Source organism: Canis lupus, chromosome 23 (genome assembly GCF_048164855.1).
Source record: "Canis lupus baileyi chromosome 23, mCanLup2.hap1, whole genome shotgun sequence".
NCBI classification, from domain to species: domain Eukaryota; kingdom Metazoa; phylum Chordata; class Mammalia; order Carnivora; family Canidae; genus Canis; species Canis lupus.
The window spans coordinates 11,320,447-11,337,426 of record NC_132860.1 but is presented as its reverse complement, the minus strand read 5'-3'; the positions used below and the strand labels follow the sequence as shown (position 1 = coordinate 11,337,426).

At 44.3% G+C, this 16,980-nt stretch overlaps 1 protein-coding gene across 18 annotated transcripts in view; it reads right to left on the bottom strand.

The window, feature by feature from the left end:
- PLEKHA7 (pleckstrin homology domain containing A7) overlaps nt 1–16,980 on the bottom strand; it is a 220,197-nt gene that overhangs the window by 43,789 nt on the left and 159,428 nt on the right. For all 18 annotated transcript variants that reach the window (XR_012015511.1, XM_072793905.1, XM_072793907.1 and 15 more), the window contains one exon: nt 5,648–6,118. Coding sequence is in view for 17 of the 18 variants with exons in the window: in XM_072793905.1 (XP_072650006.1) it covers nt 5,648–6,118 (471 nt within the window). In the remaining variant the exon portion in view is untranslated. The remainder of the gene's footprint in view (nt 1–5,647; nt 6,119–16,980) is intronic.

The window sequence follows — 16,980 nt, the reverse complement described above, 5'->3', positions numbered from 1 at the left end:
CACTGAAATAGATAGGAGCACCCATAGTGGCTTTGCCCCTGAAAGCAGATCCATTTGCTGGCCCCCAAACCCATCCTTACCCAAAAAGAAAGTTCCAGGTCTCCCACCCTCATATCCTGCTCTGTGCCACGGGGCCTCCCTGTCCCAAAAGGCACTAAACAGGATATTCAGATACAGCTCCTACAAACTGATCATATCAAAATGCAAAATCAATTTTGATAACCAATTACTTATGCAGCAGATATCCTCACCCTAACCTCCACATCAATTGTGCAGGACTTTCACTGTCTACTCTGTTCCTCATTGTAATAGCCGAGTGCTTGAATCCATCCCCACTCCTGCCTTTTTATTTTACAAGTATGTAAATTGCTTTAAATACGGGGGTGGGTGGGGGGATGGAAGGCTAGAATTTCAAAACAATCTCTTAGAATGTAAAATTCTAAGGATATGTCAGCCTGTCCTCACAGAACATCATTCTAATGTAGTTTAATGATGTGAAACATAATATGTATCTCCGAGTACTAAAAGAACAATTAGAAATAATTTCTTGTGTGGTCTAGACCCACAAATATGAGATCATACTACAGAGCAAATAACCCTCCTTCCAATTTCTAATGTGTCCAATCTAATGAGATTAGCACAGTCTTAATCATACAAAGCACAGAAATACATCTCTCTTCTCTATTTTCAAATGTTGGAGGCTCCTTCATTAAGCAGCCAGATCTACTTATTCCTTGACTATAAGATATTACAAATATACCTTTAAGGAAAACAACACTTCTGAGAATGCAAGATGCAATCCTTTCCAGATACAAGTGAACGATCATACTGTCAACCTCACTTACTCAGACAGACCGCTTTCTTCTCGAAACGGTGTCAATTCCCCACTTTTCCCTTTCAGTCCATTGAGATCTGCTTCCATCACTAGACTGAAGCTCCTCTCGCTGTGTGCTCAGTGACCTCCAAGGCCAATGAACTGTTTTCATCTACAGGCTTCATGTCACCTTGCCCCTTAGATAAGAAAGGCTCAAACTTCCAGCTCACATGCAAGGAAAGTCCAACACTTTCCCCAATCCTGTCATCTTCTTGCAACTGACTTATCATCCTTTATCTCCCTTATGTGGCCCCAAGAACAGGTCCTTGTGTGTAGCAGAATGACCCAGGTCTGTGGGCTGCGGGCTGCCAGAAGCAGTTATGTAGAGACATTTCAACCAACAACTTATAACCGCAGAGCAGTCACACAGCTTTTGAAACTCCTTTCTGTGCCCCTACCACAAAGAGTTTCTCACTGGCCATGCAACCTTTTCTGGTTTCTTCCTGTCTTCCTCTCCTAGTACTGTGTGCCTCCCTGACCTAACTACTTAAAAATCCTAGCTCTAAGAACGGAGGGTCAGGTCTGCCCATGTAAGCCCATCAAGAAGCTCAATGGAGGGGCATCTGGGTGGCTCAGTGTTGGTTAAGCCTCTGTCTCCAGCTCAGGTCATGATCTCAGGGTCCTGGGATAGAGTCCTGCATTGGGTTCCTTGCTCAGTGGGAAGCTGCTTCTCCCTCTCCCTCTGCCTGCCACCCCCTTGCTTGTGTGTGCTTGCTCTGTCAAATAAATAAAATATATTTTTTTTAAAGCCTCAGTGGAACCAAAAGTCCCAGCAAGTTCCAGACAATCTCAGTGGCTCCCAACTTCCTCAGAGGGCACCAGCTCCAAGGAGAAGTCCTCATTCCAAGTATAAACTGGACTCCTTCTAAATGAAACTCCTTCTTTTGTACTCCACTTGTCCTCCCCCCACCCTGCCAGCCCCATATCCTGCTCATCTCCTTCACAGAGATGGCTTTTGTCCACCCCTTGGGTTGGAGGTCCTCAGCATCCTGCCTTTGGCCCTCTGCTATGGCTCACTCTAAGCTAGGGATTCTCAAGCCTGGCTGCACATTAGAATCACATGGGGGGCAGGGAGGGGAGTGTTGTTAAAACTCCTAACATCCGGACTGTACCACATCTACCTATTAACCAAGCCAAACCTGTTAATGTCAGTACCACCTGTGTCCCTCCACACATTCCCAGCCTTGATGAAGCAGTTTACCAAGTCTTATACCTACCCAACCTCAACATCTGTGAATCTTACCCACCCTCCTCAAAATCCTCACCATCTTCACTGCTTTGGTTTGGGTCTCCTATCCAAGCTATGACCACTTTATACTTGATCATTTTCTCTTTCCAGGCTCTTCTCCATCTAAACCATCTTCCATTACTGGAGCAAGAAACTGAAACAGTAGTTCTCAGTGCTGATGTGGGTTGACAAACAAGGACACTTTGGGTGGTGTATAAACTGAAACAGTATTTTTGGAGGGCAATTCTGTAATAACTATCATAATTAAAATGGCATAGATCCTCTGACCCAGTCACTCCACTTCAAGCAATCTATTCTTTAAATATACAAGTACTTGCACGTAGAGATAATGAGGCAGGGATGTTCGTTCCAGCATAATTTGTAATAGCAAATGTTTGTAACCGACCTCACTGTCCATCAATAGGGAATGGTATAAATACCACTGTAGATCCACACAATGGGGTACTCTGCTTATTTCAATTTAATGATATGAGTCTATATGTGCTGATATGGAAAGATAGATTCATTCATCAAGATACATTCAAATATCTACATATAGACTTGCATATACACAGAAACATTAAGTGAAAAAAGTAAAGTGAAGGGTAGGGTTTATTTTTCTTAACATGGTGGTTGGTCTTTAGGGAGTGAAAGTAGGTTTCCAAAATAAAGTAGAAGGACACTTATTTTTCAATATTTATCCTTTGGTATTTGGATCTTTTTTTTACTTTGTGAGTGGATTAATGATTATTTGAGGGTACTGAGCAAAAGCAGATTTACACATGTAGCTAAGAATTTGGTGATGAAATTAATTGGTACAAAGAAAACCAAGCCACCAGTGTGAAAATTATCAACACCAGAAAACAAAAAATTGTTGAACTGAAATTTAAATTTAGCATACCATATGGCCCAGCTATGAGTATTTATATTGTCATAGTAATATAAAAACTGACTAGTGATCTATACAAAAATTATGCTATCCTGTGAAGCTAGGGTAAGGGTAAGTGTATGTCTATTGGAAAGGCACAGTGGGGAGCAAGAGACTTCAATCCTTATTTTCCACAGTAGAATGCCTATACATAGCTAAAAGTCAAGAGCGGTGTATCTTATTTGGAAATACAGAAATAAATTGGGAAAACCACTGAAAGAATTGAAAGTAGCTGCCTCAAAGAGACAGAAACCAGGACTAGGGATGGATGGGAATCATACTTAAATCCTTAAACTATGTGCATATATTAATTAAAAAAAAAAACACCTTTAAGAATAAGGGGTTTACTAAAACTACCATTCTCATTTTTGGGCAGGGCACATCAGAAGTGCCTGACAGACTTCTTCACACACACGGACCTGCTGTATTGGAATAGGGATGTAGTAGGGACTATCCAGGCTATACAAAATCTCCCCAGGTGGTCCTGATGCCTCTTTCCTGCCAATACCCTCCAAACCATTGATGGCTTTCACAGGCCTCCAAGATTAAATCCAAACTCTTTTAGCAAGAAATACAGGCTCATATGGGCTAAACCCTTAGCTTTCCTAGCCTCCCCTATTTCTGCTTTTTCCTGCTTTTACCTCCCCTAGCCTGCCCGTATTGACTTCAGTTCCTAGGAGCTGTGGCATATAAGAGAAAATAGCTAACTTACCATGAGTAGTTTCTCTCTGACCATGCTGTCTCCTCTGCGGGATCCCTCTTCGACTAGACTATCTTCTAAGTGTTGAGGTACCATTTATGTGCTGACTGGTCCCAACCAGACCTCAAACCTCTACACCATAACCTATATCCAACTGTCTACCTGACATCTCCCCTTGGATAACTAATAAGCTTCTCAAACTTACTGTGCAAAACGGGAACACTGTTTCCACCCCCGCCCTGCACCACCCCCTCCCCAGATGCCCCTGTCCCATCTTGCCCCTAGGTGTTCCCTGTCTCAGCAACTACCTGGTTGTTCAAGTCAAAACTCTTAGGGATCATCCCTGTTCCTCCCTTTCTCTCATCCAGAGCGTCCAACTCATTGACAAGCTTTGCTGTTTCCACCTCCAAAATGTACCTCAAATCTTTCTATGTCCACTGTTACATCCTGGACTATTGTAGCAGTATCTTCTCTGGGCTCTTCTTCCTCAATTATTAACCAGATAACCTCCCCTACTTGCTTAAAACCTTCCAGTGGTTTCCCCTGTTGCTTTTTCAAATAATATCTAAATTGTTTTACCTTGGAGTAGGAGACCTGCATGATTTAATGCCTGCCAGCTTTCCAACCTCATTCAGCACTGAAGGCACTTAGAATCACCTCCCAGGGGGATCTACCTAGCCCAGCACCAAGAATAGAAACTTTCCTCCTCTGTGTAGCTTTCTGTTTTCAGTAAGACACAAAATTTGAACAAATGGAATTGACACCTGGTCAGTCCTAGATGGGAATGGGAAGTTATCTTAGCTATGACACCAAAGGCTTTCCTTTGCCCAGTCTGTCCCATAACAATGTCTACCAATTCCTTGGAGGATTTTCATTGTAATTTCTCCACCATCTACCATCACAAGTGCCCAACCAAGACCAGATTAAAGAGGTTACACAACCTACACATGCACAGCATAACCACACACCTAGAAAGAGGCTGAGGCTATTCCCTTAGGAGCACTGCTGCCTCCACAGCCCACAGGGAGAAAGTCTGGGCCCCACCAACACGGAGATGATATGTGGCTCTTTAGAACATGTTGATCAGGCAAGTAAGTCTGTGGCAGACTTGGCCTGAGCTCTGGCACAACCACAGCAGCCCCTCAAGTCCCCAGGGAACTTTCTGAAAGCACCAGGGCCTTCGCTATTGCTTCTTCAGTCAGTGGGGTTTGTTTTAGAAGCCCGAGGATGATGAAACGATATACTGTCTTCCTAAGGAGGACAAAACACAGCGGCTTCTGGAGAAAATGGGGAAGCCGGTGACCCTGAATTTTTCACATTCAGAAAAGCGCCTTTATTAATCTAAAATTACAATAAAATACAAACAGTGCTTTGCAAATAGCCAAAACTGCATGCCCTCTAAAATAATTAAAAACTGCTTCTTGAAGGAATAGGTATGATAAAGCTTACTGTCAACAGCGCCTAAGCACTTCTCTGTGTGCCTGGAATTGAAAATGGATCTGTATTTACTCTAGTTTCCACAAATATTTCCTGGATGCAGGGAAGTAGCAGAGTAAGAAGAGAAGATCAGTTACTCTCTATATACTGACTGTCTGAAGGTGCAGTCACTGGGGACCCAGGAACCCCCTGATGTAATCTCCTACAGGCTTGGCGGGTTCACAGTCCCGGGTCCACACTCTGGCTTCACCACCACTGTGTGCCCTGGCCAGGTTCCTTCACGTCTCCACACCCCTGTCTCTTTGTCTCTAAATTGGGGATATCACCCCCTCCTTGCAGGGTTGTTACAGGAATTTACAGGGCTAATGGAGGAGGAGAGTGTAAAGCCAGCATTTCCCCAGCACGTGCTGGGGAAATGATAGTGACTATTATTACATTACTATGCTCATTAGTAGCAGCCATTCCGAGTCTATTACTGACCTCCTGCCGTCCCCCTTCTGGGTTTTTGCCCAGTGCTCCACCTGGGCCAGGCTGCTTTTCCTCTGGCTGTGCTTTTCAAGGTTGTTCCTGGGAGGAAAGGCCCGTTGATACCCGCCGGTCCCGTTCTGCTCTACTGGGCCATATGTGGTGGGCAGCACCCCATTCTTCTCTGCCCGCTGGGGCTGTGCTTGTTGGCCTCTCAGGCCACCAGGTAAATCCACGAACAAGGCATCCTCCTCAGTTGGCGAGTAAGGGGACCTGGCCTTGCTCCTGTCCCGCTTGCCCTCCAGTGGTTCCCTCTGGGACCGGTACCGTTCTTCCTCTTGCTCTCGCCTCTCAAAGCCAAAGGAATCCTCGTGACTGCGATGAGAACAGTCCCTCGTATGTCCAGATCCCACGCGGCCACACTCTCGACAGGATTCTGCATGATTGGCCTGAGGGACGGCCTGCCGCTCCACCTTCTCCACGTCTCTGCAACAACAGAGGCATATTCAGCCCATTCCAGACAGCACCGCTGGCAGCCAAGACTCCCCGAAGAACATACTGTATGCTCAAATTTCTTCCAGGCCTTTGTAAGGGCTGCTCCCTCTGCCTGGAATATCTTTCATAGCTAGTCCCTCATTCTTCCTGCCTGACTTCTACTCATTGAGGACCTGGCCTACATGTCACCTCCTCTAGGAAGCCATTCCAGTCACCTATTCCCAGCCTAGACTGGGACTTTAGCTGACTCCACCGTCACACTAACCACACTGGACCATAATTGTATGTTTATTCATCTGACACACAAGTAGACTATGAGTTCCCTCAGGCCAGAGACCCATCTGGCCAATTACAATAGGCCTATTAAATAACTTCCATACAATGACTGGTGTAGAGTAGGTGCTTTATAAATACTACTGAATGAATAAATGATACATGTGACAATCTCATGTTTTTCTCTTTTGCTCTTTGTCCATCTGTCTGTCTGAGACAACCCAGCTTAGATAGAAGGCTCCCAAACCCAGGGTCTCTCCCACTGGCATCAAACACAGCCCAAAGGACAACTGGCGCATAATTAACATTCTCTGAAGATGATGAGTAGAGAACAGGCACAGTAACCTCTTCATATGACCTCTTACCTAGTGCTCAAACAGGAACCCACAAGAACAATGGCCTAACAACAATCCTCTGAGGTATCACTAGTCGGATTTTAGAGATAAAGAAACTAAGGCACAGAGAAGATAAATGATTTGCCCAAGACCATAGTGCTAGGAAAGAGCAGAGCCAGGGCTAATACCAGCCAGCACTCCCACGTGCTCCCCACTGCCTCTCCATATGTGTGCCCATGGCCTCCACACATGCAGACCTAGAAACTGTGAAGAAGAATGGGATGGGGACCATAGTTCAGGATGTGAACAGAGGCTAGAGGATGAACTTCTGTGAGCATCAAGAAGGACTCCTCTTTCATGGCCTGTCTCCTATTGTAAGCTGCCCTTCTACCCCTCTTCCATGGGGCAGGATCTAGTTATGTCTATATCCCCAGGACTTGGTGCCAGAGACAAAGCAGCAGCTCCACAGGCTTTGCAAAAATAGATTGGGGAAGAAAAGAACACACTGTAGCCCAGTCTAGAAAGACCAGAAAATTACTAAGGATGCTTGGCTGGAGCAGCCAGTCTCCTTGGTAAAAGGTCCTGGCCTTGAGATCCATCATTCCTCAAATGGCCAAGCCAGAGGGCTCTCCATTTCAACATAAAAGCATACAATGGAAATGCTGCTGCATTTTACATCTTGGTGGCCAGACCCCAGACCCCAAGCCGCCTTTGCAACAACCTAAAAACCTCAGCTACCAACAGTCAGTACAGACTTAGGGCAGGCAGGATCAATCCAGTCTGAGAGATAGTTAAAATGTCAATGTAAAGTAGCAATCTAACCCGTAACTAAGAAAAGCAATCTAACCTGTAACTAAGAAAAGCAATCTCGCACCTCACTGTCAATGTACTCTCCTGACTTTTCCCTGAAGACCCAAAGCTTTATTAAAAAAAAAAAAAATCAATTTTAGCATTTCAATTTTCATTAGGGACCACCTCTCCCTACTCCCAATCCATATGGTTTGGATGCTGCTGTTTGGACCCTAGTCCCTGTCCATCTGAGGCTCCAAGTTTCAGTGATTACTTTGAGAGTTGACACATCACCTATTCCAAGTAAGTCAGTTGGTTAGAGCTGGCTAGACCAACCAGGCTTTGGTTAGAGCTGGTCTTGAACTGCTGTAACTATATGGGAATCAGCTATCTGAGAATGAAACCAACAACCGAGGCACCTGGGTGGCTCAGTTGGTTAAGCATCTGCCTTCAGCTCGGGTCATGATCCTGGGGTCCTGGAATTGAGCCCCGATTGGGCTCTCTGCTCAATGAGGAGTTGCTTCTCCCTCTGCCCTTCCCTCCTGCTCTTTCTCTCAAATAAATAAATGAAATCTTAAAAAAAAACAAAAAAGTCAACACCAAGAAAAGCAGATGGAGAAACACAGAATCCTTAACACTTGGCCTGAGCTCTGAGATTTAGCCATATCTAAACCAAATATATCCCTGGACTTTTTGGTTGTGAACCAATAAACTTTCTTTCTCACTTAAGCTAGTTTGAGTTTGGTCTAAGTCTTTGTGGAAGGAGTCCTATCATATCATTTTATAATGACATATTTAGATTATTATTTCTGAGAGCCCTTTCATTCCTAATGTTCAGTTGGTCTGTAAGCTCCAGTAGTGGGAATATATAGGAAATATTCAGGGGCTACACTTTAACAAAAACCATTTTTTACTATATGTTCATTAAGGGACAACTCTTTTTCCATAGAGTACATTATAGGTTTTAACTTTGTCCTTTCTTCCTTTAATCCTCCATAACTGCATCAGTATAACCTCAACTGGTAGCCTTCAGGTTCTCTGACTTGGCCTTTATCTTCCTTAATGTTTCTCAAACTCAGGAAACCACCCATGGGGGCTGTGCTAAGGCTGCTACCTACAGGTCTAGAGCTCTGGCTGTCCTCTGGGTCACACCCCAGCCAAGTCACCAAAGCTTGATAACCTGGTTTATACTCCAATTGTGAGACCTAAGTGACTGTACTTCCTTTTTTATTCCCACCCCAAAGATAAATAGCGCTTGGTCACAAAACCAGGTTATGAAACAAACATGCCACCTACATATATGACATTAGAACTAAAAGGAAAAGGGAGTTTCCTCAACTCCAGAAACCAAGGAGTGTGTGTTCATAAGATGCCTCAGCCCAACCAACTGTAATGGGGATTTTCCTTTCTTTACCAATCAACCTCCATGTATTTAGTGAACAACCATCTATCCCCACTGGGGCAGATATTTGGAGGTATAAGAAAGTAGCAGAGAAAACAGTCTCTGACTTCAAAGCCAGATAACCCTAAAGCCCGATGTAATCACAGTTACCACATTTAATACTGTTCTCATTAACTGACCCCCAAAAAAGTGGAGGATTCCAAGCTTTTCTAACCATGGAGCTTATAACTATAAATCTTAGTCTTTACTATGTGTGTACATAGGATGTACACACCTTCACATATGCCGGTACATCATGACAATAAAGTTGATAGAAAATGACCAATGCTTTTCTCAGATTACCACCATTTACTGCAAAATAAACCTTAAGAGGTGGCTAAAAGAATGGCAGTCTGTTTGCCAGCTGGCAGCCTTCTAGGCCCTCAAACTTGGGATTATAAACAGCTCTTGGTCTCTGACTGCTGGGACTTCTATAAGATGCCTTTGTGCCCAAAATACTCAGGCTATGGCTGTAGGTAAGAAAGATAAAGATGATGTCCTCTACTCACCCACCTTAATTGACATAAACAGTTAACTTACTAAGATACAGGATTTAAGGCAACAATGTTTTCTGGTCTTCCCCATCTCCCTGCATTCCTTACAACTTAACACACAACTTCCCAAATCAGGAACCTGTCACAAAATAGATTTGCAATGCTCGATTTAGCACAATGGTGGGAAAGAATAAAGCACACTTCAGCTCTCAATGACTTTGTCATTCAGAGAAGTTGGCCATGCAAGGCACACATGTTTAGTTAAGATGACACAAGTCTTTCCAGTGCAAGTCACTACTATCATTGTGAGGAGCTGGACTTAGTGACTGTTCAAAATCACAGGGAATGGGGGCACCTGGGTGGCTCAGTGGTTGAGCATCTGTCTTTGGCTCACATAGTGATCTCAGGGTCCTGGGATAGAGCCCAGCATCAGGCTCCCCACAGGGAGCCTGTTTCTCCCTCTACCTATGTCTCTGCCTCTCTCTGTCTCTCAGAAATAAATAAATACATCTTTAAAAAAAAATCACAGGGCATTCCTGGCATTTGATGACCATTTTGGCCAAATGTGTCAAACCCAGTGGGCATAGGGTTTAAAGCCAGTCAGACCTGGATTCAAGGGATAGTTCCACCCAATACAAGCTGAGTGACCTTGAGCATGTCTCTGACTTCTCTGGTTTCAGGTTTCTTATCTGCAAAATGGGGACAGGACCCCTCGCTTTATTAGGCTGTTGTGAGGACTAAAGGAGACAGTGCACAGAAAAAAGCACAGCACAGTACCTGGCACACTGTGCCCTCAAATACAGATGCATTGACTACCCAATATCTATTCTCTCCCTCTCCCTTGACCCAATTTTTTCTAAGTAACAATGTATCCAGCAAAAAGTCCCATTTCCAATCTCCCTTGGAGCTAAAGGTGATCATGTGACTTAGATTTGGCCAATAAAATGTTAAGATGTACACAGAAATTGCTAGGTGGGTCTTCCAGGGAAGTCTTTAAAAGAAGTCACACTGGGACGCCGGAGTGGCTCAGCAGTGGAGCATCTGCCTTTGGCTCAGGGCGTGATCCCTGGGTGCCGGAATCGAGTCCCACATCGGGCTCCCTGCATGGAGCCTGCTTCTCCCTCTGCCTCTGTCTGTCTCTCTGTGTGTCTCTCATGAATAAATAAATAAATCTTAAAAAGAAAAAAAAAAAAAAAGAAGTCACACTTAGCTGGCTTAGCTAACCCTTCCTTTATTCCTGCCTGGAATTTAGATTTCACTCCGGATTGTAAGGAAACAAAAATAAGGATTAAAGCCACCTGCTTAAAACTGGGTAGAAAATGAGCAAGAACCCAGATCCCCTGATGGAGCTGCTATACCAGACTGGACTAACTATGGATTCCTGGATTCCTCTTCTGTGAGAAAATTAAAACTCAATTTGATGATGCAACCCTAAGTTGCACTGTTCTTTTACTAGCAACCAAACACAATCCCTGTTACAAGGGGCTAAGCATTATTAGCAGGGATTGGGTCCCTCCATTTTTAGCACATCACAGCAATGCTCTGCATCTGCTTAGAGCAAAGTCTGGCTTCCTCCTGCAAGTGGGAAAAGCACTCACCTCACACCGGAGATATTTCTCTCTTCTTCCTTTTCCTCACAAGAACTTGGAAGTTAACAGATCATACCAAGCACTGATTATGTTTTTATTCTGTGTCTAAATCCTTGATCTCACCAGGAAATAAGAACCACTATTTCCCTCTGTCTTAATGCTAAACACATGAACACACCATACACATTAAATCTCATTCAAAGACTTGGGTGGGGAGAGGAATAATTCTTGTAGGGCTTTGGTTGGACTTTGGTCCAGCAGTAGATACGGCCCTCCTATTACAATCCTACTAGAGGATCCCTCCCTACTCTCCACACCTAAACCACCAAACTAGGAACCCAGGAACAAGGGCCAGCCCACCGAGATTCTTAGAGAGTGTAGTCTGAAGCAGATCAGGTAACCAGCTCAGCCTATGTTGATAGACACTGAGTCCTGAGCACTGACCCCAGGCTCAGGAGGACGGTGGCCTCCAAAGTCAGAATTGACCCTAAGCACAGTCCGTAGACTTGTACAAAAGGTTGAAAAGAGCCCTGAAGTATCTTGGGAGCCTATGGCACACTTGCTCACTTGAATTAGTTCCTAGCATTTGAGGAAGGAAATGGTTGGAGAGAAATAGAGACAGGAGTTTGTTTCTTCTTTCCCCCAGAGTTAAATAGGGCAGTCCTCCTGGGAGTGGGGCAGGTATCTGGCTCCCTTTCATGCTCTGCTCTAAATTAACAATAGAGGGGCTGACTGCTCTGACAACACACTCTCCAGTTCTCCAGACTGTCCTCCTCCAAAGAAGAGTGAGGCTAAAGAATAAACGAAACACCAGATGGCCAGGCTGAGGTCCCTCCTGCCTCAGAGAATAGCTACTGGCAAAGTCCCTTGTGAAGTTTTAAGGACTGACAAACCAAATAAAGGAGGTCTGGTCACTCCAGGTCTTGTTCATTACCTGCCTAGAGAATCCTTTCCCTCTTCTTTCTATCAGGTAAGTCAAGCTCAACTGTCACAGTTCATCTCAACCCAGTCTGGAGTTCTGGCCAAGTGTGCTTACTTCCCATCTCTGTATGGCAGTCACGGTTCTGGGTCATTCATTTTTTTTGTGGCCAATGCTTAGTTGTTATTACCATATGCTGGGTCCTACTATGTGCCAGGAACTTGACACAGATCCTCTCTAATCCCTATAACAATCCTGCAAGATCAGTAGTGTTAAACCCAAAGAGGCTGAGGGTACTGGTAAGTACCAGATTACCTACAATAAATTGTCTCTATTGAAGACTAGAAACTGTGGAAGCAACAGTCATCACTGAGCACTCACTAAATGCAAAACCCTGAGCTAATAAGCAAGTAAAATATATTATCTCTCTTTTTTTTTAAAGATTTTATTTATTTATTCATGAGACACACACACACACAGAGAGAGAGAGAGAGAGAGAGAGAGAGAGATGCAGAGACACAGGTAGAGGGAGAAGCAGGCTCTGTGCTGGGAGCCTGATGTGGGACTCGATCCCAGAACCCCGGGACCATGCCCTGGGCCGAAGGCAGGCGCCAAACCACTGAGCCACCCAGGTGTCCCTATTTTCTCCTCTTATCATATATAATCCTCCAAGGCTAGTGATATTATTAATCCTTAATTACAGGCAATAAAAGTGAAGCTCCAAGAGGTTATCCAACATGCCTGAATCCTGCAACCAGTGACATAAGCAGAATTCAAACTCCATCTGATTTGATTCCAAAGCCCTGCACCTGGTTGAAAACATCTCCATAAATTATTTCTGCTCAGGGCCCAAGGGGCTTGTCCAACCTCAGGTGTTCCTGCTACACTTTACTCAAAATGCTCTGGGTTTGGAAGACCAAATATTTAGTTCTCTGAAGACAGTGCAGATAGCCAGCAATGTATGGGCCATTTCTGAGCAGGATGATTCCCCACGTACTGATCCCACAACACTGATTAGCTTGTTCTGAGATGTCCCAAATCATTATTTTTAAAAAATATTTTATTTATTCGTGAGAGACAGAAAGAGGCACAGACATAGGAAGAGGGAGAAGCTCCCCATGGGGAGCCTGACACGGAACTCAATCCCAGGACCAAAGGCAGATGCTCAACCACTAAGCCACCCAGATGCCCCCCAAATCCTTATTTGAATTTCTTATAGGTAGAAGTTTTATAGCTGTTTTGTTCATCCATCCATCCACTAACCCGGCCAGCCAGCCAACCATCCATCCACACATCCATTAACTGACTGCTTACTATGTGTCAAACACTGTTCCATTTTCAAGGAGTTTATAGACTAGTAGGGGTGACAGTGAGAAAGCAGGCCAACAGAATGTGAAAGTCCTGTGCAAAAGGAATGACTGGCTGGGGCAATCTAACACACTGAAGTGTCAGGGAAAGAGGGAATAACATCGAGGGTAAGGCCTAAAGGATGCACTCTATTTTCCTGATAAGGGTGAAGGCTGGGGGAGCAGATGAGCAAGGCCCCGATGGATCCTGGTGCCTAATGAGATGGACCTCCATCTCTTACCCAGATCCCATCATACTCTATTCTCCTCCTTGTTCTCTTAGATGCAGCCACACTCCTCCGCTTTCTGTTTCTTGAATAAACCAAGCTCATTCGTGTCTCAGGGTGTTTGTAAATGCCGTTCCTTTGGCTTAAAGCACTCTGCCTCAGTTTTGCATCTGTAACATTCATATATCAATCAGGCCTCACCTCCATATCTTCCCTGCCCCCTTGTCCCTCCCATCCCATCACCCAATTTTACTGCCTTCATGCATGGATTATGATAGATTATCATCTTGTTGTTTACCTATTTATGGTCTGTCTCCACCATCCCTACCCAACAATGCATGAGACTTTGCCTCTTTGTTTGAACACTGCTGTATTTCTCAGCATCTTTAACAGTGTCTGATGCACAATATACCCTCAATAAATATTTGTAGAATAAAAGACTAAACAGATGAATGCATGTACAAATGCACTCAATTCAAGAAGTACAGTATGGTTAGGACACAGAGAATAGGGAATGGCAAGACATGAAAAGTGTCATAGGGACCAGACCCATGCAGTGCTCAAAATCCCTGAGGAAATTGGTTTTTACTCCAAAGGTGATTAGACTGTAAGTTCCTTCAGTCCAAAGATAGGACTTCAATTACAGAGAGACCAGAGAGGCTTAGAAAAAAAGGTAAGTTGTTGGGGATCCCTGGGTGGCTCAGCGGCTTAGTGCCTGCCTTCAGCCCAGGGAGTTATCCTGGAGACCTGGGATCGAGTCCCATGTCAGGCTCCCTGCGTGGAGCTTGCTTCACCCTCTATCTGTATCTCTGCTTCTCTCACTCTCTCTCTCTCTCTTGCTCTCTCTCTCTCATGAATAAATAAATAAAATCTTTAAAAAAAAAAAAAGATAAGTTGTCTTCTGATAGGCCCTCCTATCTGAGCTGCTTGGCAGTTTTGTGAGCTGTAAAGGCAAGCTGACCTCCTTGCTTAGTGCTTTAACTTGTTGGAGAAGATATCCTTAGACAAAAGATAAAAAGAAGTCCAATGTGAGGGAGTTGGGAAGACAGATTTCAAGACAGTCCAAAATCTGGCAAGTGGAAGAACATGGAAATGGGGGGAAGAAATTATGAACAGATGGAGCTAGAGAGCAGGCTTTGGCACCACTGCTCAGTGCCCCTTTACAGAGTATGGGGTGGGATCTCAAGAATACATAAATGCATTTCCATCAAGAGACTCCTAAGCCTGTATAAGAAACGAGGGGATAAAGTTGGGAGTTGTAGCAAGGGAGCTCAGCTCTGCTCCTAGGTCAGAGGAATGTTGTGGGAAAAGGCTGGAAGAAGAAGGAAGTGAAGGGCAGAAGGAGGGGTGGTGCTGCAGGAGCCTGGGTAGAACAGAACCACAATTCTCACTGCTAGGGGATGAGCACATCCTGATAAGGGAGAGAGTGCAATTTGTTCATAGAAGACTCATCATCAATGTGATCCAGAGGATGAATGATGAAACTGGAAGGGTGTAAAGAAAAAAAAAGCCAATGACATTGTTACCGGAGGTGGCATATCTGATATAAAGTATCTTAGGCATTCTATTAAGTAAGCACTTGATACATTCACTTATTTAACTTAACACTTGTAATAGCCCTATGGACTAAGAAAAGTATACCGAATCTGTACAAGTGACTCACCTAGAAAGTAGTAGAGCTGAGATTTGAACCCACATCCATCTGACTTCTGACACTAAGTTCTGGGAAGAGAAGTTTAAGGTAAAAGAAACCAAGACAATACGAAGTGAGGGGTGAATCAGCTGGCCTGGACATTTGTCATTTGTGCTTCCTTTATCCCATGCCAATGAGTCATTTCTCCTTCCTCTGCCCACAGCCCCAACATTTACTTGGGCATTCACCCCTACCTCACCCTCAGTTCTCAGAAGTGAAACATGTATCCTGGGCTTATGCCAGTCAGTGCATTCCCTGGCAACAGTTCACAGTTTAGGGTTTAAATGTGATCTAAGCCTGTCCAATCAGAATGGCTCTGGACAAGAGCTTCTGAGCACGACTGGCTCTTTTCCTGCTAGACTTTCATCAGAAGAGTCTAGGGCTACCGCAGCTACCTTGCCACCAGATCTTAGATTGGTCAGGGACCTCTACATGGAGTTGAAGAATGAATCCAAACCAGAGGTAGCTGGAGACAATGACTTCTAATATTGTCTGAGCCTTGAACCCACCTGTTTCTTTTTTTTTTTTTTAAGATTTTATTTATTTATTCATGAGAGACACAGAGAGAGAGAGAGAGAGAGAGAGAGAGAGAGAGAGGCAGAGACGCAGGCAGAGAGAGAGGCAGGCTCCCTGCAGGGAGCCCGACGTGGGACTCGATCCCAGGTCTCCAGGATCAGGCCCTGGGCTGAAGGCAGCACTAAACTGCTGAGCCACCCGGGCTGCCCAAACCCACCTGTTTCTAAAGCTAAACGTATCCTGAACTTTTCAGTCAAGGGAACCAATGAATTCCTCCCTTCTTAAGAAAAATTTGCCTGCATTTTCTGCTACCTGCAATCAGGAGTCATACTATATATACCACATACACAAAGCATCCGCCCATGTGAATTAAGAATAGAAGCATCTGGTAAGAACCGAGTTGGGGACACACAGATATGCGACCACTGGGGCCCTCCACTTAACACAGATGGTTTTCCAATGCAGATCACCAAACTGGAGGAGAGGGAAGATTTAGTACTGCCTGATGAATAATTCTAACTAACCAAATGTCTGAACATCTTATTCTGGGGAAATAGAACATTTAATAAGTCTGGATTTGCTTAGCTGACTATTCTATTTCTCAGAAAGTTAAAGGGAAATGCTATCCTGCCTTTATTCTGACTCAAACGGTAAAACAAGTTGGGTTTTTGTTTTGTTTTTTAAGGAAGGAACCTACGGCAAACACGATTATGGGATTTTAAGAATTTATTAAGGGCATAAGAACAAATGTTAAAAGTTCAGAGAAAATCTAGGGACAATAGCCCGAGACCCTAAAAGGGAAGGAAACCAGCCCAACAGATAAGGGATGGAGCCCCTCCAGAACAGAATCTGATGGTTAATTCAAAAATCTTCAAGTAGAAAAAAGTTACAAAAATAGCCAAATTTCAGCTAGGCAAATTAATCCTGAACAATTCAAGGCAGGCATCACTTGCCAATCACAATACTTCTTCCCCATAATCCTGATTTCATTCTCAGGCTACCTTTGACCCAGTATCCTGGTCATTATGATGAACTGAGTAGAAATCGGACACAAGAAAGAACCCATTTGCCACTGCTGGTCCAAAGAAGCCAGTTTGATAACACAGGCAGCTCTCAGAGCTCAAGTTATAAAAGGACACGCACAAGAAATGGAAGGTGGGACACAAAATCAAGCACAGATGCACAGTGGAATGGGCCCACAGGAATGTGGCAGAAAGGAAAGAGTCTAGAA